This window comes from Bubalus bubalis, chromosome 23 (assembly GCF_019923935.1).
Source record: "Bubalus bubalis isolate 160015118507 breed Murrah chromosome 23, NDDB_SH_1, whole genome shotgun sequence".
NCBI classification, from domain to species: Eukaryota; Metazoa; Chordata; class Mammalia; order Artiodactyla; family Bovidae; genus Bubalus; species Bubalus bubalis.
In genome coordinates, this window is record NC_059179.1 from 45,423,885 (window position 1) to 45,450,900 (window position 27,016).

The window sequence follows — 27,016 nt, forward strand, 5'->3', positions numbered from 1 at the left end:
CAGACCCTCAAAACCGAAAAATACATATAAACAAAAATTGTAAGCTCAGTTTGCATATGTTCACCGACCCTCTAAAGACCATCACTGAACCTTAGGTTAGAGACCTCTGCCTTAAATGTTTATTAGAGATATTAACAAGAGCTACACTGAACATCTGCCCTGAGCTTTTTAAACAAAAAAGTAACCTAGCAAAACACTCCTGTCAGGTAAGAGTTTTCTCCTCCCATCAGCGGAAGAACGTTGAACGGGAGCACACACTGTTCAGTGTAGCACGCACGTACATGGATGACCGTCCTGGCTCAGGTTCTTGGCCCGGTGGGTCCACGAGGAGGACTCTGTTGCTGGCACTTTTTGGGAGATGACATCACCAAGGTGTGAGCATCAACAATTTTATACCCACAAAAAAGCACCTAAAAAGTAATCACCTATTTGAGGGCAGCATGCAAACTGGGGAGTATTCCTGGAGGAGGAAGGGGTCAGTAGTGATTTTAACGGAATTTTCCAGTAGTTCTTGGGAGGTTTTTTAAAAATAATCACAAATACCTATTAATCATCCAGAACCATACAAACATCATCTCTCTGACAGTGTTCACATATCTACCTATATTATTCCTTGAGGAAGCCAATCCATAAGCTTTATACCTATGTAAGGAATTTATTTTATTTGTCCCTGTCTATGGCAGGTCTGAAACGGCTATTCTTAGAAAGGCCTGCTTGCAAGGGTGCCCCTTGGCTGGCATTTGGGAACTTAGACTTGGGGAGTGTTCTCACATTCCAGAACTGAGGCTTACTGTCTGTAATATGGTCCAACCTGCTTTCCTTCTGGCAGTCCAGAATTTTAGAATACAGCAGGAGGCAGAGGGTGCCTATGTGACCAGCCCCAGCACAGACCCCTGGCACAGAGTCCCTGATGAGCTCCCCCGAAAGGACAGCATTTCACACTCATCGTCACAGCTCACAGCTGGAGGGACAAAGCGTGTGCTAGGTGAGTCCATGGGGAAAGGCTCCTGGACACCTAGCCTGGTTCCTGTGGGCTGCACCCCTGGCACCACTTCCCTCTGCTGACTCTGTATCCTTCAGTTCAGTTTAGTTCAGTTCAGTTCAGTCGCTCAGTCATGTCCGACTCTTTGTAACCCCATGGACTGCAACACACCAGGCCTCCCTGTCCATCACCAACTCCTGGAGTTTACTCAAACTCATGTCCATTGAGTCGGTGATGCCATCCAGCCATCCCATCCTCTGTCGTCCCCTTCTTCTCCCGGCTTCAATCTTTCCCAGCATCAGGGTCTTTTACAAGGAGTCAGTTCTCTGTATCAGGTGGCCAAAGTATTGGAGTTTCAGCTTCAACATCAGTTCTTCCAATGAATACTCAAGACTGATTTCCTTTAGGATGGACTGGTGGGATCGATCTCTTTGCAGTCCAAGGGACTCTCAAGGGTCTTCTCCAATGCAAAAGCATCAATTCTTTGGCACTCAGCTTTCTTTACAGTCCAACTCTCACAATGTTACGTGACTACTGGAAAAACCATAGCTTTGATTAGACGAACCTTTGTTGGCAAAGTAATGTCTCTGCTTTTTAACATGCTGTATAGGTTGTATCCTTACACTGTAGTAAATCTGAGCTGTGGATCAACTACATAAGGAATCCCATGAGTCTTCCTAGCAAACCATCAGACGTAGGGGTGGTCTTGGAGACTCTGACACAAGTTCCCAATTAACCCACTTCAAGGAAGAAAGAAAAAGGAGAAAACATTAAGTTTCTAGTGTGCGCCAGGCATTGTGCTGGTACCATAGTTCTCACTTAACCTTTAGAGTAAACCTTCAAGGTAGACACTACTATCCCATTATTTGTAAAAGAGGAACCTGAGGTTCAGACTGGTTAAGTATCCTGCATATGCTCATAAAGTAACGGAGAGAGTCAACTTAAGCCTGACTATCTATTACATCTCACGCCATCATCAAATTATAAAGATCACTTCCGTGGTCACCATGGTTTCGTAATAAAGCCTACATTCCCCCTTTCTGCACCTTTATGGAATTGGACATGTGCTTTCTGCCCTTCTCCTATACTTGTTCTCATTCTGTGTCTGTCTTACCAAACAAGTAGTGATAAGTTGCTGTTTATTCCTTTTCTCAAACTTATGAAAGAAAATATATCGAATACTACAGTACCATACTTCATGCAAAATAAAAACAAACAGATGCATCCAAAACTTAGCTGTCAGATGTCGTGCTGAGATTCATCAGTTTGATACAGTGATGTCAGTGCTGCTGGTTCTTGTTTAACACGAGTTATTTTAGTCTATGCTACTTCCTTAATGTCAGAAATGAAATCTCTATTCCTGTCTCAGCAAAACTCATCTAAGCACTGATCTGACAGGAAGAAATGCTCCTTCTCTGCCAGAGGTATGTATGTGATGGGAAAACGTCCAGGCTTAATCAAAACGGGAGAAGTTGTGACTCACCTAAACTATGAGACTCAGCAAGCTAGACCTGGCCTTTCGGATGACTGTAAGGAGATCCAACCAGTCCATCCTAAAGGAAATCAGTCCTGGGTATTCACTGGAAGGATGGATGTTGAAGCTGAAACTCCAATATTTTGGCCACGTGATGCGAAGAGCTGACTCATCTGAAAAGACCCTCATGTTGGGAAAGATTGAGGGCAGGAGGAGAAGGGGACGATAGAGGATGAGATGGTTGGATGGCATCACCAACTCAATGGACATGAGTTTGGGTAAACTCCGGGAGTTGGTGATGGACAGGGAGGCCTGGCGTGCTGTGGTTCATGGTGTTGTAAAGAGTCGGACACAAGTGAGTGACTGAACTGAACTGAAGGGAATACTAAGGATCAATCCTAAAACTTACCAGACAAACCTCCAGCTTTCTACATAAGACAGAGACCTACTTCTTACCTTATATTAATAAGATCATGTGTACAGTGCTTAAGAAAATGCTGTCCCTGATGACCATGTAAAAAGATGGATACATCTTGGAAATGTCATTTATACCTTAAATTCTTAAGACTAAATTTATGAAAGCTAAGAACATAATATGCTACTGCTAAGTCACTTTAGTCGTGTCCGACTCTGTGCGACCCCATAGACGGCAGCCCACCAGGCTCCCCCGTCCCTGGGATTCTCCAGGCAAGAACACTGGAGTGGGTTGCCATTTCCTTCTCCAATGCATGAAAGTGAAAAGTGAAAGTGAAGTCGCTCAGTTATGTCTGAGCTCAGTTGTGTCTGACTCTTAGCGACCCCATGGACTGCAGACCACCAGGCTCCTCCATCCATGGGATTTTCCAGGCAAGAGTACTGGAGTGGGGTGCCATTGCCTTCTCCGGATTAGATGCTAAGGAGGTACAAAGAAAATGGAAAAGACAATATCAAATACAGAATACTGCCATCCACAGTCAACAGTCCCCCTTAGAGCCTCTTATTTAAATAGTTTTTCAATCTGAACTTATCAATAACTATGGTGAGCATGCGTCTTCCAGGCAATGAACGTGGCTGGAGTTTACCTCTTTAGTCACCCAGATAGCTAACACGGGCACTGTGCTCCCACGCACCAGGCACACACAGCAGCTCCCTGAGTTCTCACAACAACTCCTGAGCACGTGTGGCAACCACCACGGCTCAGGGATGAGGAAGCGGAAGCAGAAAGGTGGGGCAAGGCAAGGCAACAGGTTAGCGTCTCTGAAATGAGCAGAGACGCTCATTTCACAGCCACACCACCTGCTCTTTGGAGCACAGAGCAACAGGAAGAAAAGAAAGGATGACTTTCTTTTATCAACACAGGGCTTTTCACTAGCTCTGGCCCCTTTGCTTGCAACTCAAACTCTGTGAGCAACAAATCAGTGTATCTGCTGACTCTGCACTGGCTGGGGAATGTCAGGGTGGAAAGTGCAGCGTCCCAGCAACAAGCGTGCCTGGGAACTGAAGGGAAGAGATGAGACGGCTGGGCAGCCCGGCAGATGCGGAAGCCACCAGAACCTGCCGTGGTCGCTAGTTCCCCTCTGCCTTCTAAGGTGTGCTGCGGGTCAGCTCCTCCACAGCTTCTGAAGGCTATTTTCTATGTTAAGAAAGGAAAGCTACATGCAGAAAGAGCTAAAAAAATTGTCAACAGAAACTGTAGTCCTGCCTTTGGCTGTAAGGATTGAATGCCTACAGTCCTACAGGGTTTTCCCCGTAAAGCATGAAAGCCCAGTCCCTACCCATAACAGATGTTTAAAAGGTGAGGTGTGTCTCTGACCTGCCCTGATGACATTACTGGGTTACTCCATAAGTGTTTATCTCTATGACTTCATAAATATATATATACATATGTACACTTGATCTATATTAATAAGATAAAAACACCAAAAGATTTCACGTTAAAAGGGACCACATCCAAGAGTCCTTTTCATAAGGTTTCCAAAGTTGCTGCTGCTGCTGCTGCTAAGTCACTTCAGACTCTGTGCGACCCCAGAGACAGCAGCCCACCAGGCTCCCCCGTCCCTGGGATTTGCCAGGCAAGAGTACTGGAGTGGGTTGCCATTGCCTTCTCCTCCGAAGTTGAGATGGCATTAAACATAAAAACACATCTATTAAATGTAAACTAGTCAGAGATGTCCTTTAATTAAAAGTATGACCACTTGAAAGGCCACTTTAAAATATAAAGGATGAAAAATGAATCTGCTGAGTGTGGGATCCTTCACCCTTTCAAGGGTGCATGTCATGCCCAACTCCTCAACTTGTTTGTGAGTCCCCAAAGCAGGGAGGTTTGTACGTCTACCATTTGCATAATGAACAGTTTATAAACACACACTAACACAGTGACTCGGGGACATCATGGCGCTGCTAAGAGAAGGTTACATATCTTCGAGAAGTGCAAGTCCCAGGGCTCTTGATGGAAAGGTCCCCTATGGTTTAACACCGGCCTGAGGATTGATGTCTTCTACTTTTGAAGGTGAATGTTTGCAGGAAAGCAGCTTACTGCAAACTGAGTGAGTTCTACAGGCATTCTGGGAGTGAGAAGCACTCTACAGGGTCTGCAGCAGCCGCGGGGACCAGCGCTAGTCTTCCCTTCCATCATCACGGGTGCTGCATGCCCTCCATGGGACCAGCATGTCAGACGCTGGGGGTACGAGTGAGCAGAGACCAGCCCTGCCCAAGGTCCTCTGCCGGGCTGTGCAATGCCAGGGGATGCGCAGCATCCCTGCGAGGCCAGCAGGGGGCATTCCCAGGGGTGTGCCCTGGCGCGCTGCTGTGCCCACAACAGGGTGAGAGACGGGCAGACACACTGCCGCCAAGACCCTCGTCTCAGCCCCCGGGGCAGCGCCTGGGCCAGCTGACGCCCTTGGGACGCCTCATCTTTCCATGAGGGCTGCAATGGAAACCTGCCTGAGAAACTGGCCCAGAGCAGGGTTTTTTTTTGTTGTTTTTTTTTTTCCACTTTTCTTTTTCCTTCTGCTAAACTCTTGGAACCCGCTGTGTAAAGGAAATCTCACAGTGAAGCTAAAAACAGATAAAAGGATTTTTTCTCCCCCTCACAATTTGTGGGAGCTACTGACAAGGGTCCCTGGAATCCCGAAGCACCTGAAAAGTAGAGTTTCAGAAACACTGACCCACAATGCCACCATGAAGGGCTGATGTGACATTTTACAGAGTCCAGCAGAGAGCTTTCTAATTTACACTAAGGGAAGGTTGAGGAGGTCTTCGTAGAGTGGGTGACCTCTGCACAGGGCCGTTCACAACGAGGAGGAAATTAACCCGGCCTGGAAGAAGCACGGACATTCCAAGCGGACGGAAGAACGTATTGAGGCCCATGGACTCGAAGAACCAGGTGTCACCATGGCTGGCACGTGGACAGCTCTTACATGCCCCGCAGAGCTGGAGCTCCAGAAGGTCTCTGGGGCCAGCCGAAACAAGTCAGAACTTTTTGCTGAGGACTGTGGGGAGATATGGAAGAAGTTTACAGACAGGGGATCTCTGATGGTGTCAGGCTGGTGACAGAGAGATGAGTTACTGTTATACAAGTTACAGGTGCTTAAAGCAGAGAACGCAAAGAACATGCTCTTCTGGGACTGCAGAAGATGAGCCAGGAGCCATACCGGGCACAGCACGAGGAAGCCCCCCAGACCAACCTCAGGATGGTTTCACTGGTACAGCAGTTCTCAAAAGGAATCACGTAGCCGACTTCATGACCAATGTTAACATCCATCTCGTCTGCCACGCGGAGGGCGAGCTGGACCGCCGTGGGCTTGTGGACCTGCGTGCACACCACGCCCCCGTGCTGGTAGTGGATGGAAAGGCAGTACTCGGCACACCACTGCGGAACCTTCAGCGGGACAAATGAGAAAGGGTCAGCCCCACGAGCACAACGACAAAACCCAAGGGCTTGCTCACACGTGATTTTCTTTCCACCGGTGGGCTGCGCAACATCGCGTGAAGCTGAACACCCTGTATTTACGCCTCGAGTTATTATTAGAAAATAAAGTTAGGAATAAACAGCAGTTAGCACGGACTGTGGAAGTCAGACCCTCAGATGAAAACAGGAAGATTAAAAAAAATAAAAGACAAAGTAAAAAAAAAATTTTAACCTCAGCTTTTATGAAAAGACTAATATATTTAAGATTATTCTTTTCTTTCTGGTTAAAAGAAAGTACCATCAAAGACATGGCTTCTGGTACCAACTCTTATGCTTTAAGCAATGTAAATATTAAATATCATTTAGATGAAAAACAGTCATTCAAAATTACAACATTTACATTTAAATCTAAATGATCATAACAAAATAACCAGATAAGCCTACTTTAACTTTCCGTGGCAATAAAAGCTAAAATACACTGGCATTTATCAACTATATATGATGAGAAAAGAGCTCAGTGAGATAACCAACCAATCTTTTCAGATTTAGAAAGAGTCAGTTACAAGATGGCCAAGTTATTTCTTTTCAAATCCTTGTACTGAAATGTATATTAGTTCAATTAATTCTATCAAGTTTATCTGTGTAAGAATTATTATAGTAGAAAGTACTAATTCATTTGTATGTGCAATCTTTTTAAAAATTTTCTTCTACGTATTACAATTTTAGAACAGTATACATACATGTGAATCTGTCTCTCACACACACACGTGTATGCAGCCATCTTAGGGCACTGTCAGGAAGTTACACTTCGTTACGTGTATTTTTAAAATAAACCATTCTGAGTGCTTTTTAATAGATTCAAAGTATTTGTTTTGACATTTTTAATTATCTTCAGATTTGCTATTTAGTGGGGCTTCCCGGGTGGCTCAGAGGGTAAAACGTCTGCCTCCAATGTGGGATACCTGGGTTCAATCCCTGGGTCGGGAAGATCCCCTGGAGAAGGAAAAGGCAACCCACTCCGGTACTCTTGCCTGGAAAATCCCATGGACAGAGGAGCCTGGTGGGCTACAGTCCATAGGGTCGCAAAGAGTCGGACACGACTGAGCGACTTAACTTGCTATTTACTAGACCCACTGTGAGATTCCTAGATTTTACTACTCACTATAACTTGAAAGTCAAGTCACTATAACTGTGAAGTCAAGTGGGCCTTAGAAAGCATCACTACGAACAAAGCTAGTGGAGGTGATAGAATTCCAGTTGAGCTATTCCAAATCCTGAAAGATGATGCTGTGAAAGTGCTGCACTCTATATGCCAGCAAATTTGGAAAACTCAGCAGTGGCCACAGGACTGGAAAAGGTCAGTTTTCATTCCAATCCCAAAGAAAGGCAATGCCAAAGAATGCTCAAACTACCGCACAATTGCACTCATCTCACATGCTAGTAAGGTAATGCTCAAAATTCTCCAAGCCAGGCTTCAGCAATACGTGAACCGTGAACTTCCTGATGTTCAAGCTGGTTTTAGAAAAGGCAGAGGAACCAGAGATCAAATTGCCAACATCCGCTGGATCATGGAAAAAGCGAGAGAGTTCCAGAAAAACATCTATTTCTGCTTTATTGACTATGCCAAAGCCTTTGACTGTGTGGATCACAATAAACTGGAAAATTCTGAAAGAGATGGGAATACCAGACCACCTGATCTGCCTCTTGTGAAATCTGTATGCAGGTCAGGAAGCAACAGTTAGAACTGGACATGAGATAACAGACTGGTTCCAAATGGGAAAAGGCGTACGTCAAGGCTGTATATTGTCACCCTGTTTATTTAACTTATATACAGAGTACATCATGAGAAACATTGGACTGGAAGAAACACAAGCTGGAATCAAGATTGCCGGGAGAAATATCAATAACCTCAGATATGCAGATGACACCACCCTTATGGCAGAAAATGAAGAGGAGCTAAAAAGCCTCTTGATGAAAGTGAAAGTAGAGAGTGAAAAAGTTGGCTTAAAGCTCAACATTCAGAAAACGAAGATTATGGCATCCGGTCCCATCACTTCATGGGAAATAGATGGGGAAACAGTGGAAACAGTGTCAGACTTTATTTTTCTGGGCTCCAAAATCACTGCAGATGGTGACTGCAGCCATGAAATTAAAAGACGCTTACTCCTTGGAAGGAAAGTTATGACCAACCTAGACAGCATATTCAAAAGCAGAGACATTGCTTTGCCAACAAAGGTCCATCTAGTCAAGGCTATGGTTTTTCCTGTGGTCATGTATGGATGTGAGAGTTGGACTGTGAAGAAGGCTGAGCGCCGAAGAATGGATGCTTTTGAACTGTGGTGTTGCAGAAGACTCTTGAGAGTCCCTTGGACTGCAAGGAGATCCAACCAGTCCATTCTAAAGGAGATCAGCCCTGGGATTTCTTTGGAAGGAATGATGTAAAGCTGAAACTCCAGTACTTTGGCCACCTCATGCGAAGAGTTGACTCGTTGGAAAAGACTCTGATGCTGGGAGGGATTGGGGGCAAGAGGAGAAGGGGACGACGGAGGATGAGATGGCTGGATGGCATCACTGACTCGGTGGACATGAGTCTCAGTGAACTCCGGGAGTTGGTGATGGACAGGGAGGCCTGGCGTGCTGTGATTCATGGGTTTGCAAAGAGTCGGATACGACTGAGCAACTGATCTGATCTGATAACTTGAAAAATATAAACATGACTTACCAGAAATCAAGTAACTGCAAAATGAATACCTGCTATAACCTGCAGATTTCTGAGGACTGAAAGTGTAAATGCAGTTCCTCTATTTTAAGACAGGTGTCAGCCTTGTCAACAGGCTGAAAACTAATCAGCAATCATTTACTCAATACTGGCTTTGTCTGACTCTGTGATTGTACAGTCCATGGCATTCTCCAGGCCAGAATACTGGAGTGGGTAGCCTAGCCCTTCTCCAGGGGATCTTCTTTCCAACCCAGGGATCAAACCCAGGTCTCCCACATTGCAGGTCGATTCTTTACCAACTGGGCCACCAGGGAAGCCCAAGAATGCTGGAGTGGGTAGCCTATCCCTTCTCCAGCGGATCTTCCCGACCCAGGAATCGAACCAGGGTCTCCTGCATTACAGGCAGATTCTTAACCAACTGAGCTATGAGGGAAGCCCTTGTTCCACGGAGATGAGACATTTAACACACTACCCTCAGCAGAGCTGGAATCAAGGCACACCACAGGAATGGACAAGGTGCTCAAGTGGACTGAAGTCAGGAGTTCTAGACCTGACCTGCCACTAGCTTCTGATTTGTAAATATCAATTTTATAAGCTTCCACTCCCTTTCCTGTAAAATGGGGTAAATGGTTGAGAGTCACCCCTCAAAGTCTGAGCTCCTGTGCCATTTTCTCCACAGGGCTGGTGGTGATTTCCATTTACTCCTATACACAAATTCTGCAAGATTAGACTATGACAGGATGCTTGCAATGCCATAAACATCATACAGGCCTGGCAGTGCAATAAATATAAACCATCCGACGGTCCTCACTGTCCTTTATGCCTCCCCCACAGTAGAGCCAATTATTGCACCTATGAGGCAAAGAATGGCATTCAGAAATGGGACCGCTCTTCTAAGTATCAGTTAAAATAACCAGCAGAAAGACTGGACACACACGTGTTGGGCTAACTGTAGGGACTACTCTGCTGACACAGCCAAGCTGAGCTTGAGCACAAGTTGCAACTAACTGCAGAGCTCCTCCCTGGGCAGCTCTGGCTGCAGACCATGTACCGGCCCTTTCGGCAACGGTCACACACAGATGACAGCAGCGATGCGAACACAAACTGAGAGGGTCGCCTCTCAACAAAGAGGAGGCACATGAAATCGCCTCTCCTGGTTATTACGACTTCCGAGCTTCGGCACGCCTTCCGAGTCACTCTAAGCAAGCAAAGGTGCCCTGTGAAGTTCGGGGCCGTGGCAGACTCCTGAGTCTCAGCCGAAAGAAATGATGGTTTGGCAAGTGCTGGAAGTGTGAACCTTTCATAACCTCGGGGATTTTAGGCGCTGGGATTTCAGCTTCACTGGCACTCTTGCATTCTTGGCGCTCATAACAAACAGCACACCATGCCGTGCCCTGATTCTGAATCTCCTCCAGGAGTGACAGCTTCTTTGCCCCAACAGTCCCTCCCCTCCTCACTGGTAACGCGTGTGCCTGTCGGAGACTTCGCGTTGCTCTCCAGTTTCTCTTTGGAAGACATTCCCCCCCCTCCCCCGCACCCCGCCTCTGGCATCTAGAACATACTTTAGTTCTTAGCGAAAGTTGTGCAACTTTACAACCATCTTGGTAAACAAGGTAGGAAACTGTTCTTTTATAACTGAAAAAAAAAAAACAAAAAACCCAAACCAACCTATTTACAAATTTACCTGAGAGTTCTGGCAATAGACATCACTCACATTTATGTATGTGGTCTAGAATTTGTCCCTCCTAGAAACCAGGACTTCAAATATTTCCATTCTGAACTCAACTAACAATTTTTTCACATTCTCTCAATCCAGTTAATTTTTTCTAATCTTTGGTGTGCAATGCAGGATCTTCCTCTCCTGATCAAGGATTAAATCTGTGCCCCCTTCAGTGGAGGCATGGAGTCTTAACCATTGGATGGCCAGGGAAGCCCCCTCAACCTAGCTTTAAAGGCATTTTCTAGACTGTGTGATGAGGGCCCACGTGTTGAAGCCCGCCTCGACCTGCTCTGGGTACATAATCAAGGATGGAGTGGAACCGGCTCTTGGCTCATATCCCCTCCCTGCAAGCAAGTCACCGGGACCCCGGCCAGTCGGCCACTACAAGAGCAGGTAAGAGGAGTCCTCCGAGGCCCCCGAGTCTAATCCAGATCAAGGCTTCACCGTCTTGGCTTCGTAACTGGAGTTCTACAAGCTGCACCAATTCGGAAAATGAAGAAGCCAAGACTCTCCATCCCCCACCCCAGGCAACAGGCACGAGGCTGGGCTGCTGGGCTCCGGGAAGCGGCGGCCGGTGTTCTAGCTGGACTGATCTGGATCTGAACCGGGAGGACAGCTGCCCGAGTCACAGTGGCGTGGCGCCTCCTGCCCCTCCAGCCACGACGAGAGACTGTGCCCCTGCTCTGGCCGCCATATGAGTAAAGGCCATGAGACAAAAGGGATCCAGGAGACCAGCGCTACTACAATTAACCCCATTCCAGTCCCAAGGCCCCAAGCCCTCCTTTAGTACCTCTGGTCTGCCCCGGGTGGCCAGGTCCTCTTCTGGGCCACCCAGGGTACAGCTGTGCTGAGGTCCCAGTCGCTCACTTTCATTTAAGCACCAGAGTCACGGAACCCAAAGTCGAAAGGAACCGTGTTACTGTTGTTCAGTCGCTAAGTCGTCTCCCGACTCTTTGTGACCCTGTGGACTGTAGCCCGCCAGACACCTCTGTCCGTGAAATTCTCCAGGCAAGAATACTGCAGTGGGTTGCCATTTCCTCCTCCAGGGGGATCTTCCCGACCCAGGGGTCAAACCCGTGTCGCCTGCATTGCAGGCACCACTGAGCCCCCTGGGAAGCCTGAAAGGAATTTTAAGGACCAGCAATTCACCCCAAGGCATGAATCGCTACAACAACATTCCTGCAAGCTGCCTAACCTGCCCACATGAACCAGGAGGTCAGAACACACTCCTGAGAGAGGGTTCCCTTCTGGAATAAATGTCACACATCCCTGGATACCATAATCTGTACACATCTTGAGTGAACACAGGTAGACTCTGCCAGCAGAAAACGGGGGTAAGTTACAGCTGTTAAAAGGTGAAGTTGTTAAAAGTGAACATGTTCTGTAGCATCCAGCTTCTTAATTTAGGCTAAATTTCAGGTATGTCCCGCTTATTCAGCTCACTAACCCATCCATGTCATGGGAAATTTCAGGACAAGTACAATAAGACAGCTCCGAAAATATTTCATTCTCTTTTAGGCTTTTTCATAAACTTGCTCCAAAAAAAGGTAATAAGAAAAGCTCTCTAAAGCAGGAAACGTTGTCCTCTTTTCCAGAGGGCAGTCACCAAATAGCCTTCCATCCCACCTGCACCGCAGAGAGATGGAATTTTTAAGATCCCGCAGAACACCCATGGTCCTCTTTGAAAGGCTTGGGGCTAAAGTCAGACTTTTCTTTGAAAGGTTTAACATGCTGAGGAAAAAGAAAATAGTCTTGGAAACTCTTTTAAAAAAAATAACCAAGTTGTTTCCATAATTAAGAAGAAAACCGATGCTTTCATTATTACATTGGTTTAGAAGAGCCCTACAGTCTCATTTGAGTACTACTTTTGATTTCTCCCACTCTGAAGATACATACTGCCTTCACACTTAACAGAAACAAGCATGATTTATTAAAATGATCAAGAAGTTAAAGATGACAAGAGAAACCACTGCTAGGTATTAACATATTACAGGATAACAATTCTTGCCCTTTAAAAACACACATTCTAAAAGAAAACTCAAGTATATATTAAATTTTCTTTTAAACAATCGTGTAGGTTAGCAGTTCTGAAACTAAATTTTGAGTATTGTAAGACTGAACAAGCAATTGTGTCTAATGAGTGCTCAGTTTCTCACAGTCAGAGAAGGAAGTTACAAATATGGAAACGGAAAAGGCTCAGATGAGTGCTGGACAGCTGAACTGGAATCAGAAGCATCAGTAGGAACCCATGGTTTTTAAGAAGAGAGAGACAGAAATACAGATAAAATGGAAGTATGGTAAGGGAAAGAAATACAGAGAAGTAAAGAGAAACAGAAAGAGAGAAATCGAAAGAGCTAGAGAGAGAGAGAAGGAGAAACAGCTTTGGAGCTAGAAAGACAGAGAGGTGTGAGCACACACACACCTCACATGTTAATTTCCTCACTCTGCTCATGGAGCGGGCCTGAGAGCAATTGTAAGCCAACAGCATCCCACTTCTGACACATCTTGGGCTTCCCTTCTGGCTCAGCTGGTAAAGAATCCGTCTGCAATGTGGGAGACCTGGGTTCAAAAGATCCCCTGGAGAAGGGAAAGGCTACCCACTCCAGTATTCTGGCTGGAGAATTCCATGGACTGTACAGTCCATGGCATCGCAAAGAGACACGACTGGGTGACTTTCAATTCACTTCACTCCACTCGATTTTTAAATATAATTCTCCACTAAAAGGAACCATCAGGGCTCTTTGGGGAAAATGGCTTTTTCTAAGACTGGAACAAGGAACATACTAGATGAGCCTGTGACACCTTCTTAGGCTGGAAAGCAGAGACATGCTCAGAGAATGATGTCAAAAGGACACAGAAGTCATCCTGAAGGAACATGGGCCACATTAGGAACAGTTTGAGCAACAAAATAAATGGGCTTCGTAATGAACTATCACCCACAGAATAAGAACTCATGAGTCCACACTGACATAAATAAATGAATAAATAAGTAATGAAGGCGAAAAAGCTCAGTTTTACAGAAGAATCCCAAACGTTAAATATAGGAGGAATCTTGGAATTAGAAAAATCACTGTTTGGTTACTACCACGAAGAATCATGCCAGGATGCTGACATTGGTAGGTGGATGTGTGATGATAAGCAGACTGTACACGGTCTCCAAATATCTCCTCATATATTTTAAATGATAGGGGAAAACCATAACTTTATGAAAGACATCAGGACAGTCACCACCTCGTCAAGTTACCCGATTTAACATCACTAGTCATGGGAAAACTCTTCTGTCCGCTGCTATGAGGTCCTGAGGAAGACACACAGCACTTCTGTGCTCCTCCTGCCACAAATGCAGAACTGGAGTCTAACCCGAAGGAAACACCAGACAGATCCAAACTGAGGGATGTTGTGCAAAACACCTATTACCTTGTACTTCACAGAAACGTCGTGGTTGCGAAGGACAATGAAGGACTGAGAAGCTGTTTCAGATCAAAGGTGATGAAGGAGAAAGGACAAAGAGGTGCAGTGTAACTGAGGGTTGGATTCTGAACTAGAATTTTTTTTTTTTAAATTACAAAGGTCCTTAGTGGAAAAACTGATGAAATTTTAATGTTACAAGTTAGATTTGGTAATTATATTTTGGCTAGCCCTGTTTTTAGTAGGTACTGCTGAAGTATTTGGAAGTAAAGGGTATGACATTGTCAACTTACTCTTAAAAGGCTCAGAATAAAAACATGTGTGTGTATGGAGAGAGGGAACGATAAAGCAAATCTGGTAAAATGTTAACTTTGGTGGAATCTGAGGGAACTGTATGTGGAAAAATCTTTGTACTATTTTGCAACTTTGCATAAGTCTAAAATTACTGCAAAATTAAAACTCTAAATCATTTTTTAACTTGCCATTTGTCCACAGAAACCAGGAAAATTACACTCCTTCAGTGTTAACCATTAGTTTCTGGGACACACTGAAATCATTCATTGCAGCAACAACTCATCATAACAAAGAGAAAATCATAATACACGTTTGATATTGGCAGTCACAAACTAAATTAAAGGGGGAAAAAAACCCACGTGTGATTCATTTCACCTCTCTTCAAGCTCCATTTAGAACAAGGAAGGCTCAGAGGTAGTAAAACCTTGAAACAGCAAAGTGTAAAGAGTTCTTAGAATGCCAAGACAGTCATGTGACATTCACTAGACAAATGATCACATCCCTCTGGGCCAGAGTTTCATCATCTGGAAAATGAAGGGGCTCTCTCAGATTACTTCTGCAGTCTACTCTAATTTGTACATCATGAAAATCTGTAAATTCATTTCATAATAAAAATATTTATCACTTGCTTTACAAAATATAGATCTCACTCAAACCTCGAGTTCAAAGATAACAACAATGAACTGGCCAATAAGTTGTCACTAGATTTCTACGCTAATTGTTTCCTCCTCTTTCCTTCATCCCAGGCAAGAATACTGGAGCGGGTTGCCTTTTCCTCCTCTGGAGGATCTTCTTGGCCCAGGGATTGAACCTGTGTCTCCTGCATTGGCAGGCGGATTCTTTACCACTGAGCCACCAGGGAAGCCCTCTGTTATTTCTCAGAGTTTAGAAAACAAAGATTTCCTTGTGTTTTTAACTTTCCATAGCTTGACCAACGTCACCAACAAGCATATCCGTGCATTCTGAGTATCAGACTGCTAGACCTGTAAACACGGCAGTTAATTCCAAAACTTACCGTGGGCCAGTAACATCTTTTAAAATACAATATGCACAACAGAATACTTTTTTTTTGCAACAAAATAATCTGAATAGATTCTTCTACTAAAGAAAGTTCAGTGGTACAATAAACACGATTAATATCCACATAAGTATCAACTTTTATTCAGCTGGCTTTCATAAAGGAAATCAGGTAAAGTAACTTATCTGATACACCTGAATTGCTAAGGTTCCTTTCTGTTCTGTTTTTCAGTTTAGACAATATCATTCTTACAAGAGGATACTATGCTGTGATGTTGTAATTATTTCAGTACTAAAATAGTACAACATACAAAGCCAACCATTTTTTTGCAGGGGCTACTCACCTGAGAGCTCTTGCCACACTTAGCGTCTCCCGAAACGATCACAATTTGACTTTGAAGCAGCTTCTCCATAAAGGAGTATTTTTCCTTCCATATTGGGAGGTCTTCTCTTTCTTTCAGAAGTTTATAGTAACGTGATGAATATGGCAAGCCATCGAAAGGGTTAAGTTCCAAGTCCTCACACGCCAGAATTCCCTCCTCATCCCCGTCACTGGAATCCAGGGACTCGGGGAAATAGCGTTTTTCGGAGGAAGAGTTAGGACATTCCAGGGCTGCTGCTTCCATCTTGTCCAAGGGAGCTTAAGCCGCCAGCATTCTCCTTCAACAACCCACTGCAAACAGAGCCGTCTCCGCACACAAACTCAGACGTCCCAGCCTGCGGGACTGCAGGCCAAGGCCCCAGCCAGCTGAATTCCCCTGGTCTGCATCTGTTCTCCGCTGCGTCGGCTGCTGTGCTCCAGCGCTCTCCTGTGCATTCGGTGATGGTCGATAAAGCTAGACGCAAACTAAACAAGAAGGAAAGTCAGGTACACAGACATACGAGATGCTCAAAAGAAAGAGCAACAGGCATTCCAAAACAAAGGCCCGATTTCTTCTGTTAACGGGTTACTGTCTGGCATTTCTGCTGTCTGTTTAAAAGGCCAGGAATAATGCAGGCTCGCTCTTCAGGTCTGGCTGGTTGCCGTTTCTCCCTGGCCAGTTTAAGCACGAGCCCACCCGGGACCTGGTTCTCTCTGCTGACCCCTGTCCCAGGTCCCCACATCTTGATTGACAGCGGAATCGGGAGCAACAGGCGGACATTGTGAGCGTGAGGCTCCATCACGTGGTCACTAATCTCACCACAAAGGAGACGGCAGACCCTCTAACAGGGAAAACTGTTGAGGGCCTGGCGAGTGCTCCCCCACACTGGCTTCAGAAAGCCTATTATTTATTTATTTAGCTTAAAAGAGTATTACATTTTCTTATTCATTTTACACTTGCCTGTGCTAATTTACAAAGCCAAGTGAGTGAATTTATTATTTTTTCCCATCTGAGGCTATGCTAGCTTTGGTTAATGAGGTCTTTTATTTGTTTAACTACACCAGAAATCTCAAGCATATTTCTTGAGATTCCTGGGTCTTAAGCCCAACATGTTAGATTTAAGAGGCAACAAATTACAACACTTAATTTAAATGAAGAAGAGAAAAACTGCCTAAGAAAGGGTAAAATTTACACTAGGAATAGCCTGTATGTGTCAGGGAAGGGATCCTTCCTTTTCCAATCACTGGTGGTTTTTAAAAAATTCAATCAGTATTGTTGGAAATAAGCACCTTTTCACATTAACCAAGGGAAAACTAAAAGCAAAGAAAAACTCAAGTAAAAAAGAACGCAGAATAAAATACATTTCATGATATCTTGTCACTCAGATCACTCTTTTTATGGCACCTCATTTATCAGAATTATTGCTCGAGATTGTCAGAGTTAGTAGTCTCAAACGGCTAGCTTCTAACCATAAGTAATAAAAACAAAACAAAACACTTCTCCACTGGTCAAGTCAGGCTCCAAGGAAACAGTCCATCACTTAAGAAACAATCTTGAGTGCCTTTCTAGGGCTTAAACTAATACCCGAGGCGCTGGTCACACACATAAGGATACTCTGGGGGTAGGACGAAGACTGTTACAGAACTTATAAAAAGTCACAGATCACAAGAGGGAGAAACTCATCTCCAGGGTGGGGAAAGAATGTTCTGGCTCTGTGAGGGCAGAGTTCTTCAAAATTCATTCTGAAAGCCACTGATTCAAAATTACAATGGAACTGTCAAGGTGTGATAATATGCGTTAACTCCACAATTCCGCACAGGGACCAGATCCACAGGAGAGCTCCAAAAGCACGACAGCCTGAGATCACAGGACACGGTGACCTTGCGACGGCGCCCAAGAATCAGAAACCTCTGCTGCTTAAGAGAAGTTAACGCTTAGCTTTGTGTTCAGCTTTTGTTTTGTTCTGATTAGAATCCCTTCCAAGGGATCTCATCTTACATGTAAATTAAATTACTGCTACTATGACTGACGATTGCCTTAGGTACTATTTCTGAATTGTTTTCGGTTCGGTCGCTCGGTCATGTCTGACTCTTTGCCACCCCATGGTCGCAAATTGTTTTATCTTAAAAAAAAAAAAAAATCAGCACCATTACTATTACCAAACATGTGTCCTTGAAATGCTTCTCTTACAGTACTCCCTAAAAGTGTCATCATCTTGTAATCAAAGTCTTACTTAGAAAGTACTGACCACGTTGAATCCTCGGGAACAGTCACATTTTCTGAATAGGCATCTTTCTAGAAGAAAGCTAAGGCTGACCTTGCCTCTTTTTACACAAACCACGTGTACAGATACACATCACCTACTTATCTGTTCTGGTGATTCAGAGATGACCCATGGAGCGGTGGACTCTTACTTCCTCTCCCTGTGAATCTGAGCTTGCCCCGTGACTTGCTGTGACCACAAGAATGCAGTGAAGTTATGCTGGACTACTTCTGAGGCATTCAATCGCTTTGAAAACACTCTCCCTTGGAGCCAGCTGTCATTCAGTGAGGTGGAGAAGCCACTAGGAAGAGACCGAAGCTTGGCATCTGCTGATAGAAGGCTTAGCCCACCAACCTCGTGGGTGAGTGGTGGAAGGCGCCCCACCCCGGCATGGCCTCCAGATGACCACCGGCCCGGCCGACAGGACATCTGCACAAGGAGCAGCCACGGGAGCCCAGTCACCTGGAGAACCACGGGACGGGCCACCAAGTTCCAGCAGCAGAAAACCAGACTTCTGCCGGCTAAATAGAGCACACTCGGGATTTAACTTTTTCTTCATGACTCAAGGTCCATTGGAGAAGACTCGAGAGTCCCTTGGACTGCAAGGAAATCCAACCAGTCCATCCTAAAGGAAATCAGTCCTGGGTGTTCAATGGAAGGACTGACGCTGAAGCTGAAACTCCAATACTTTGGCTACCTGATGTAAAGAACTGACTCTTTGGAAAAGACCCCGATGCTAGGAAAGATTGAAGGGAAGAGGAGAAGGGGACAACAGAGGATGAGATGGTTGGATGGCATCACTGACTTGATGGACATGAGTTTAAGTAAACTCCGGAAGTTGGTGATGGACAGGGAGGCCTGGTGTGCTATGGTCCATGGGGTCGTGAAGAGTTAGACACAACTGAGCGACTGAACTGAACTGAACTGAACAAGGGCACCAATGCACTGGTTCCTGTAACAGAATGAAGTTTCTAGACTTGCCTGAAGTGACGGGGGTCAGAGGCCAGACTGTGGCCACAGAGCCCTTCTTGCCCGGGGATGCGGCCCCCATGTCACACGGTCGCTCTTCCCTGGTGAGGCTCCCATCTGCTTCTCTAACCCGCTCTCCTACGCAGTGCTTAGAACCAGTAAGCCTTGTTGCACAGAAACGCCTGTGAAGGCTGAGTCCACAAAGGGCTCTACGCTGACCCCAGCAAGTCTGAAGGGTAAAGTGATGAAGCCTGCGACACCTATTTTCAGCTCTCTCGGGACCTGTTTTTCTTTCTTTTGGTCTATCTTTATTTATTTGGGCTTCCCTGCTGGCTCAGTTGGTAAAGAATCCACCTGCAATGCAGGAGACCCCGGTTTGATTCCTGGGTCAGGAAGATCCTCTGGAGAGGGGAAAGGATACCCACTGCAGTATTCTTGGGCTTCGCTGTGGCTCAGCTGGTAAAGAATCTGCCTGCAATGCGGGAGACCTGGGTTCGATCCCTGGGTTGGGAAGATCCCCTGGAGAAGGGAAAGGCAACCCACTCCAGTACTCTGGCCTGGAGAATTCCACAGACTATATATAGTCCATGGGGTCGCAACGAGTCAAACACAACTGACCGACTTTCACTTTATCTATTTAATTGGAGGATAACGGGCTTTACAATGTTGTGCTTCTGCCGTACAACACGAGTCAGCTGTGAGCATACGTATGTCCCTTCCCTCTCGAGACCCCCAGCCCCTCATCCCCTCCCTCCCAGGCGTCACGGAGCGTCAGGCTGGGCTCCCCGCGCTGTACAGCAGCTTACAGCAGCTTCCCACTGGCGGTTTTACACAGGTGGTGGTACGTGTCAAGGCTGCTCTTTAGATTTGTCCCACTCTCTCCTTCCCTGCTGTGTCCACAAGACCCTTTTACTGTCCTACAGACTGAGTTCCTGATTTGGAGGGGTGCATGGCTGAGTTTTGAGTCCACCAACTCGCAAGACAGACAGACACACCTCTCCTCATTGATTCAGCAACTGGCGGGATCCGTGTCAATCGCTTTCTCCTTGTCGTTGTTCAGTGGCTCAGTCATGTCCGACTCTTCACGACCCCATGGACTGTAGCCTGCCCCGCTCCTCTGTCCATGGGATTTCCCAAGCAAGAGTACTGGAGTGGGCGGCCGTTTCCTTCTCCGGGGTATGTTCCTGACCCAGGGATTGAACCTGAGTCTCCAGGACTGGCAGGTGGATTCTTTACTACTGAGCCACCAAGGAAGCCCCACTTTCCCCCAGATGTAATTAAATACACACAAGAGATTCGTGTCATGGCCTTTGGCAAATTTAATAGTAGCAACCTAAATAAGGGAAAACAAGTAATAGAGGCTACACATCGCTCAAAATAAAAATAAAATCTGTCCTGTTATCAATATAAACTACATTCTATGACAAGAATTTTAAATCTGAAAGCAAACTGGCACTTCTTAATTTTTCAAAGCTATCCTACATGAGACTGTAGATCACATAATTTGTCAAAGACTGCTCTCTGAAGTGAATCTATTACAACTCTTAAATGAGCATTTATGAAAATAATACATTATCCAGCATAACATGAAACTGCCTCACCAAGAAAAGAATCAGAAGTTAACACGTGGCTAATGAGCTACATGTTGGCCATTTATATTTTGGCTCTGGGCCAGTAATTCTAGAAATGTAAATGAAGTCCATAGACAAGGATAAAGCTTTCAAGGGACTAAGTCAAATAATGTGGTGAAATCTGTCCTGAATAACCGTTCCACCGTTTGATGCTCCTCTTCTGCATTTCCCCCTCATGTTCAACAGAATATCAATGGGTTCTTCACACCTACCAAACCCTCACCTGTACAATTTCAGCAACTGCACAGGTCTGGCGATCCCCCAACACTTAGTCTCTGGACCTCTTCTCTCTGTAAAAGGGCTGGTGAGGTCTCATCCTGTTCCCGGCTCTGATGCCACCGTTTGTGGAGGTCTCCCTGTTTATATGTCCTGTCAAGCCTCTCTCCCTGAACTCCAGTCTTGTGTATTCAACTACCTACTAGTCATCTCCAATGTGGATATTTAGCAGACATTTAAAACTGTACGTACCCAAAGCTGAGCGCTGACATCTGCCCCAAAGCCATACACCTGGTCCGCTCATCTTCTTCCTTTTAACTGCTCAGACCCCAAAATCTGAACGTAGTATTCTTCATTTTTCTTTATCTCAAATCCCATCTCTGATCCATCAATGGACTTGCTAGACAGAACAGCAGCATCCAAAGATGTGCGTGTCCAAAGGCCTGGGACCTTCAATATGTACTCTGCTTGACAAGAGGGCTGCAGATGTGATCAAGTTGAGGACCTTGGCCAAGGGAGATCGTGCTGGTGGGTCTGAGCTAATCGGAGGGTCTGAAAATCAGAGACCCCTTCTCAGGTTTAGTCAGAGGGGACACGACCGTGGAAGAAGGGTTGGGGAGGTGCGATGCTGTTGGCTCTGAGGAGGGAGGGCGGGCTTGTGAGCCACAATGCGGTGATCTCTAGAAGCTGGGAAACCAAGGAAAGGAATTCTCTCCTAGAGTGTCTGGAAAGCACCATAGCCCTGCCTGATTTTAAACAAGTGATGAACATTTAAAAACATGATGTATAGAACAGTCTTGTGGACTCTGTGGGAGAGGGAGAGGGTGGGAAGATTTTGGAGAATGGCATTGAAACATGTAAAATATCATGTATGAAACGAGTTGCCAGTCCAGGTTCGATGCACGATACTGGATGCTTGGGGCTGGTGCACTGGGACGACCCAGAGGGATGGTATGGGGAGGGAGGAGGGAGGAGGGTTCAGGATGGGGAACACATGTATACCTGTGGCGGATTCATTTTGATATTTGGCAAAACTAATACAATTATGTAAAGTTTAAAAATAAAATAAAATTAAAAAAAAATAAAAACATGTATTTTAATTTTTCTTTCTTTATTTGGCTGTGCTAGGTCTTAGTCGCAACACATGGGATCTCTAGTTGAGACTTGCAGCATTAACTCTTAGTTGGGGCCTGTGGGATCTAGTTCCCTGGCCAGGACTCCAACCCGAGCCCCCTGCATTGAGAGTGCAGAGTCTTAGCCACTGGACCACCAGGGAAATCCCAAACTATGACAAACTAACTTCTAACTGAAGCAAATTACAATAATAAATAAATTACCACTAAATTTGCGGTAATTTGTTACAGGAGCAATAGTTAACTAATACATCTGGTCATGCCCGTTCTACCTTCAAAATATATCAAAACCCCCATAACTTCCACCATGAACAGCTCGTCTGAGCCACTAACCTCTCATCTGGATCACTGCGACAGCCTCGTGACTGGTCTTGGCTCCACCCTTAGTCTCTTGAAGTCAAAGAGATCCTGGTAAAGTCTACTTAGGTCTCCTCTGCTCAAAAAATTTCTCATGATTTAGAAACTTCACCTTACTCCAAGGAAAAACCACAATCCTTAACAGGACCTGCAAGGCCTATGGGATCCAGAGGCATCACCTCCCTGCCCCAGTTTCCCTGGCTCCCTCTCTCACTCACATTTCTCTGCTCACGCGGCCCCCTCACTGTTCCTCAAACACACGGCACACGCCTGCCTCAGGACTTCATACCCGCTCTGCTCTCTGCCTGAAATGCTCCTTTCCTCCGATACCCAAATAGCCAGCTCCCTTATTTTCCTAAAGACCTTCATCAAATGTCAACTCTGCCACGGGGGGCTTTCCTGCCACGGGTCTGCCCTGTCTGAACTTTCAGCCATGCCCCTGTGCCCCACACCCACCCTCCTAGCTCCTTAGCCTGCTCTGTTTCCTCTTCACATCTGTTTATTGTTGGAGCCCTCCACCGGAAGGCAGGCACCTCGAGTTGGGGAGGTGTCTGTTTTTCTCCCTGCCTTTACGGCAGAGTTGGCACATGGAAAGCATTCGACAGACACTTGCTGAATGAATCAATGATGTTGCTGGCACATCAGGGTACTGCTGTTCGACTATCCGGGTTGCCCTCTGTTCGGTCAGTGACCAAGTCCTTCAAACGTCACCGCATTCTGTCCCTTCCATCTCGCCTTTCATCCCAGACGCCCGCGGCCACCTGCCTGTCTCCCCAGGCGCTCCACTGCAATCCTCGTGCACAGATCTGCACTTTCATCATATTACTCTACTTAAAGTTCCAGTTGGCTGACTACGGGTGCATCAATAGAGCTGCAACACTTCTGTCAGGAACTATGTTTCTGGATTTCAGTGACTTTTTTGCCCCCGAATATGACACAGAATAGACCCTTGCTGTTAAAGGTTACGGCCTGAGAGTCTGGTGAATTAGCACATCCATCAACTGAAATATCTGCGAGCTTAAGTTTTTGCATGAACCATACGCTGAAATCACAAATTAGCTCCTTTTTCAACATTTCTTAGAGCTGCTTTTTTCTTGATGAATGAGAAGAGTGGTTGTGTAGAAAATCAGTTACACTGAGATTCACACAACAGCGTGCCTCAAGCACGCTCCAGCAGACCCCCTGATCTTTCCGGTCACTTGTCAATAACCAATATAAGGAGGCAACGTCCCTAAGGATTAGGGACTACTGAACCATCTGTACTACACACTATCTTTCCTTTTGGTCTCTCTACTCGAACCATCATCGAGCTACACCCTCTTAGGCAATTTCCACAGTCTGAACTCAGATACAGTGGGTACTTGATTAGCAATCAGAGGTTGAATCACCTTCTGTCCTTTGGGGATTTTATGCTTTTAAGACTAACATCTGATTGTGTTTTATTACAGGCGTTATTCTCAATCTAATAGGTTTTCTCTATTCTCAAGTCTTCTCATCTTCAATGCCTGCATTTTCATGTCTTCTGTTTTCTTATTCAACCAATATTTGAGTGTCTACTAAGCATCTGCCCTGTGAACATACGAGTGACTCATGTGCACAGGTGAACATACGAGTGACATGTGAACAGGCAGGGCTGGGTCCTGTCCTCATGGGGCTTACAGTCTAGCTGAAAACGAAGGTGGGGGGTCAAACAAAGACTCTTAATCTTGTAGTCAAATAAGGAAGACTTCCTGGTAGCTCAGACGGTAAAGAATCTGCCTGCAGTGCAGGAGACTCGGGTTCAATCTCTGGGTCGGGAAGACCCTCTGGAGAAGAGAATGGGTACCCCCTCCAGTGTTCTTGCCTGGAGAATCCCATGGACAGAGAAGCCTGGTGGGCCACAGTCCATGGGGTTGCAAAAAGTGGGACACGACTAAGTGACTAACACTTTCACCTTCTTTCAAGTAAGCAGAAGGAGGAAGAATGACAGGTATGCAATAGAAAAAAGAAAAGATCCAGAGACAGGTGCATTCATAGATGAGACAAGGGCCAAATCAGAGAAGACTGGATAAGCTATTAATAAAACTATTAAGTTTTATTTTAAATGCCATGGGCCTAACTCAGTCATTTCTTGATTAAAATTTTTATCTTTTAAACATTTTGCTTTTCTTTACAATTTTGTTAAATCTAATGTGTTACTCAATTTTCCAAATATTACCTATGATTTTTCTAATATCTACCTTCAGTTTTCTTAATTACTACTGCATGGCAAGTTCTAGGAGAGCTGGTGCCAACTGAATGTAAATGGGAGAATGGAATGGATACTGGAATTATGAGCAAGCTTACCGAACAGGGCAGTAAGAGAAACCAGCAAATCACATTCAAGTGAAAAATTATCAGAAATATTAAAAACTAAACACCACTTCTTGACTATTTAAAACTATTTTCACAAAGGCCTGTGAAAATAGGTGTTTTCTACGCTCTAACTCACAGCCGGTGCTTCTTCATCCCCACTGCTGAGGAAAAGTGCTCTGGGGAAAACACACTTACACAAACACCTTGCCTTTTGAACAATTATTCTTTTAATGTGACTGCCAAATTTGTTTTGACACTATTTATGTGACCAACGCATTTTTCTTGAAGAATTTGTGCTAATTTTTATTCAAAGTTTTTAAAATAATTTAATAACTATTTAAAGTCTCTTCATATTCTGCAGAAGAGGAAATTATTTATTATTCAAATGTTTGCAAACAGGATTAAATGGAGAGTCCAGTAATTTCTTAAAAATCCTAGAGGATGTCCCTGGTGTTCAGTGGTTAAGAGTACACCTTGCAATGCAGGGGACACGGGTTCGATCCCTGGTTCTGGAAGATCCCACATGTTGCAGAGCAACTAAGTCCAAGTACCACAATCACTGAGCCCATGCTCTGGGGCCCTTGAGCTGTTAGTGAAGCCCGAGTACCTAGAGCCCGAGTTCTGCAACAAGAGAAGCCACCCGAAGGAGAAGCCTGTGCCCCACAGCAAAGAGCAGACACCGCTCGCGCATCTAAAGCAAAGCCCCGCCACACAGCTACAAAAACCCAGCATGGCCAAAAATAAATAAGTCTTTCTAATGGATGTGAATCTGAGCAAACTCCAGGAGACAGTGAAGGACGGGGAAGCCTGGGGTCCTGCAGTCCTTGGGGTCGCAAAGAGTCGGACACAACTTAGCGGCTTAACACCGAACAAGGGGAGCGACTTAGTAAAAGGAAACATCTGTCTATGTGGAATCTTTGGAACAACGCTGGACACTAACGCAAACTCAGCACATGTACTCGACACATTCACTCAGGCTTTCACGTGGCGTCCTCTAGCTCTAGGTTTATGACAGACTTCCTAAGGTCAAGATCTACTTCTGAGTCATCTCTGCAGAGTCTACAACGTAACACAGGCCTTTGCAAAGATTATGTGACCAATAATAAACAATATACTCGTGAATCATGATGACAAGGTTTAGAACAAAGGAAGGTTAATGAGGCATTACAAGTGAATAATGACTGTGCTCAGAATAGAGGGCTGTTATTTCTTTGGAGAACAGGATCATTAGTTTCATATTCCACACCAACCCTATTCAAAGTGCTTGTTTGTGACACGATAAGGAGCTTGCACCACAGTATAAGTTAACTGGCTGCGTCCTTCCCTGAAGAAGTCCTGCTATTACCCTGAACTAAACAGTATGATTAGGGCCACAGTCTATTTACATTCTGGCACCAGCTCCTAATCTCACTGCAAACCAGTAAGTCTGTGGACTGACACTGGTCTGCACACCGGACTTTGAAAACAAAGGTCCTATCCAACCACCGAAGCTGGACTAGTACTAAGGACAGCGATAATGATAATGAGGATGATTCTACCAATTAGCCTTTACAGAGTGCTTTCTGGGCGCCAGATGCTAGAAGTACTTAAGCACTTTATATGGATTATTTCATTTAAACTCTTAAGGACCCCATGAGGGTTTACTTTATTATTTCCGTTTTTTTTTAATGAGGAAATTTAAGCCTTCAGAAGCTTAGTTAATTCACTCAGCTTTGAACTGCTCAGCTGGGGTAGAGCAGGTGCTGAAGTCCTGCAGTCTGCTCTCAGCTTCGCCCCAGGTATGTGTCCCAGGTACGGGTCTAGGGTGTGCTCGACTGTGTTGCACCACGCTGCTCCCTGCCCGCGTTAAAGAACTGCAGCAGGCTCCCGCGGCAACACTGTGGGTAGAGACCCACTCGACGTTACAGGAGGTACCAGGCAGGGTGGCCGGGAAGACATAGCATATGACGGCAGTTCTTCACGGAAAGGAAAACATAGCTGTAATCCCCCATACTGAGAGCTGCAGTCAAATATCTAACACGAAAGCTTTATTTTCCAGGTGTATTCTATTTTAATCAAAAACAAGGGACTTCACATAACTGGGCTTTTAAGAAGATTACTCCTTTGCTTTCCTTTGTTTTAATTGGCTCAGAACTCCCCAAAGTACATCCTATTGTATACTGTCATCCTGCTTATTTAACTTACATGCAGAGTACAGCATGTGAAAAGCTGGGCTGGAAGAAGCACACGCTGGAATCAAGATTGCTGG

The 27,016-nt window shown here is 45.2% G+C and overlaps 1 protein-coding gene and 1 non-coding gene across 4 annotated transcripts in view; both read right to left on the bottom strand.

Annotated features, from left to right (window-relative positions):
• Positions 1-27,016, bottom strand: part of DHX32 (DEAH-box helicase 32 (putative)) — a 52,779-nt gene that overhangs the window by 19,116 nt on the left and 6,647 nt on the right. For 2 of the 3 annotated variants that reach the window (XM_025273896.2, XM_006080436.3), the window contains exons 2-3: positions 15,848-16,350; positions 6,122-6,315 (exon numbers count right to left, since the gene is read on the bottom strand). In XM_025273896.2, the coding sequence (XP_025129681.2) occupies positions 6,122-6,315; positions 15,848-16,129 (476 nt within the window). In that variant the 5' untranslated portion in view covers positions 16,130-16,350. Of the gene's footprint in view, positions 1-6,121; positions 6,316-15,847; positions 16,351-21,196; positions 21,724-27,016 lie in introns of those variants that run through there. The other variant, XM_025273895.2, reaches the window with a different exon arrangement.
• On the bottom strand, positions 22,148-22,220 carry TRNAE-CUC. The gene has a single exon. It is a non-coding gene; the product is annotated as a tRNA-Glu (tRNA).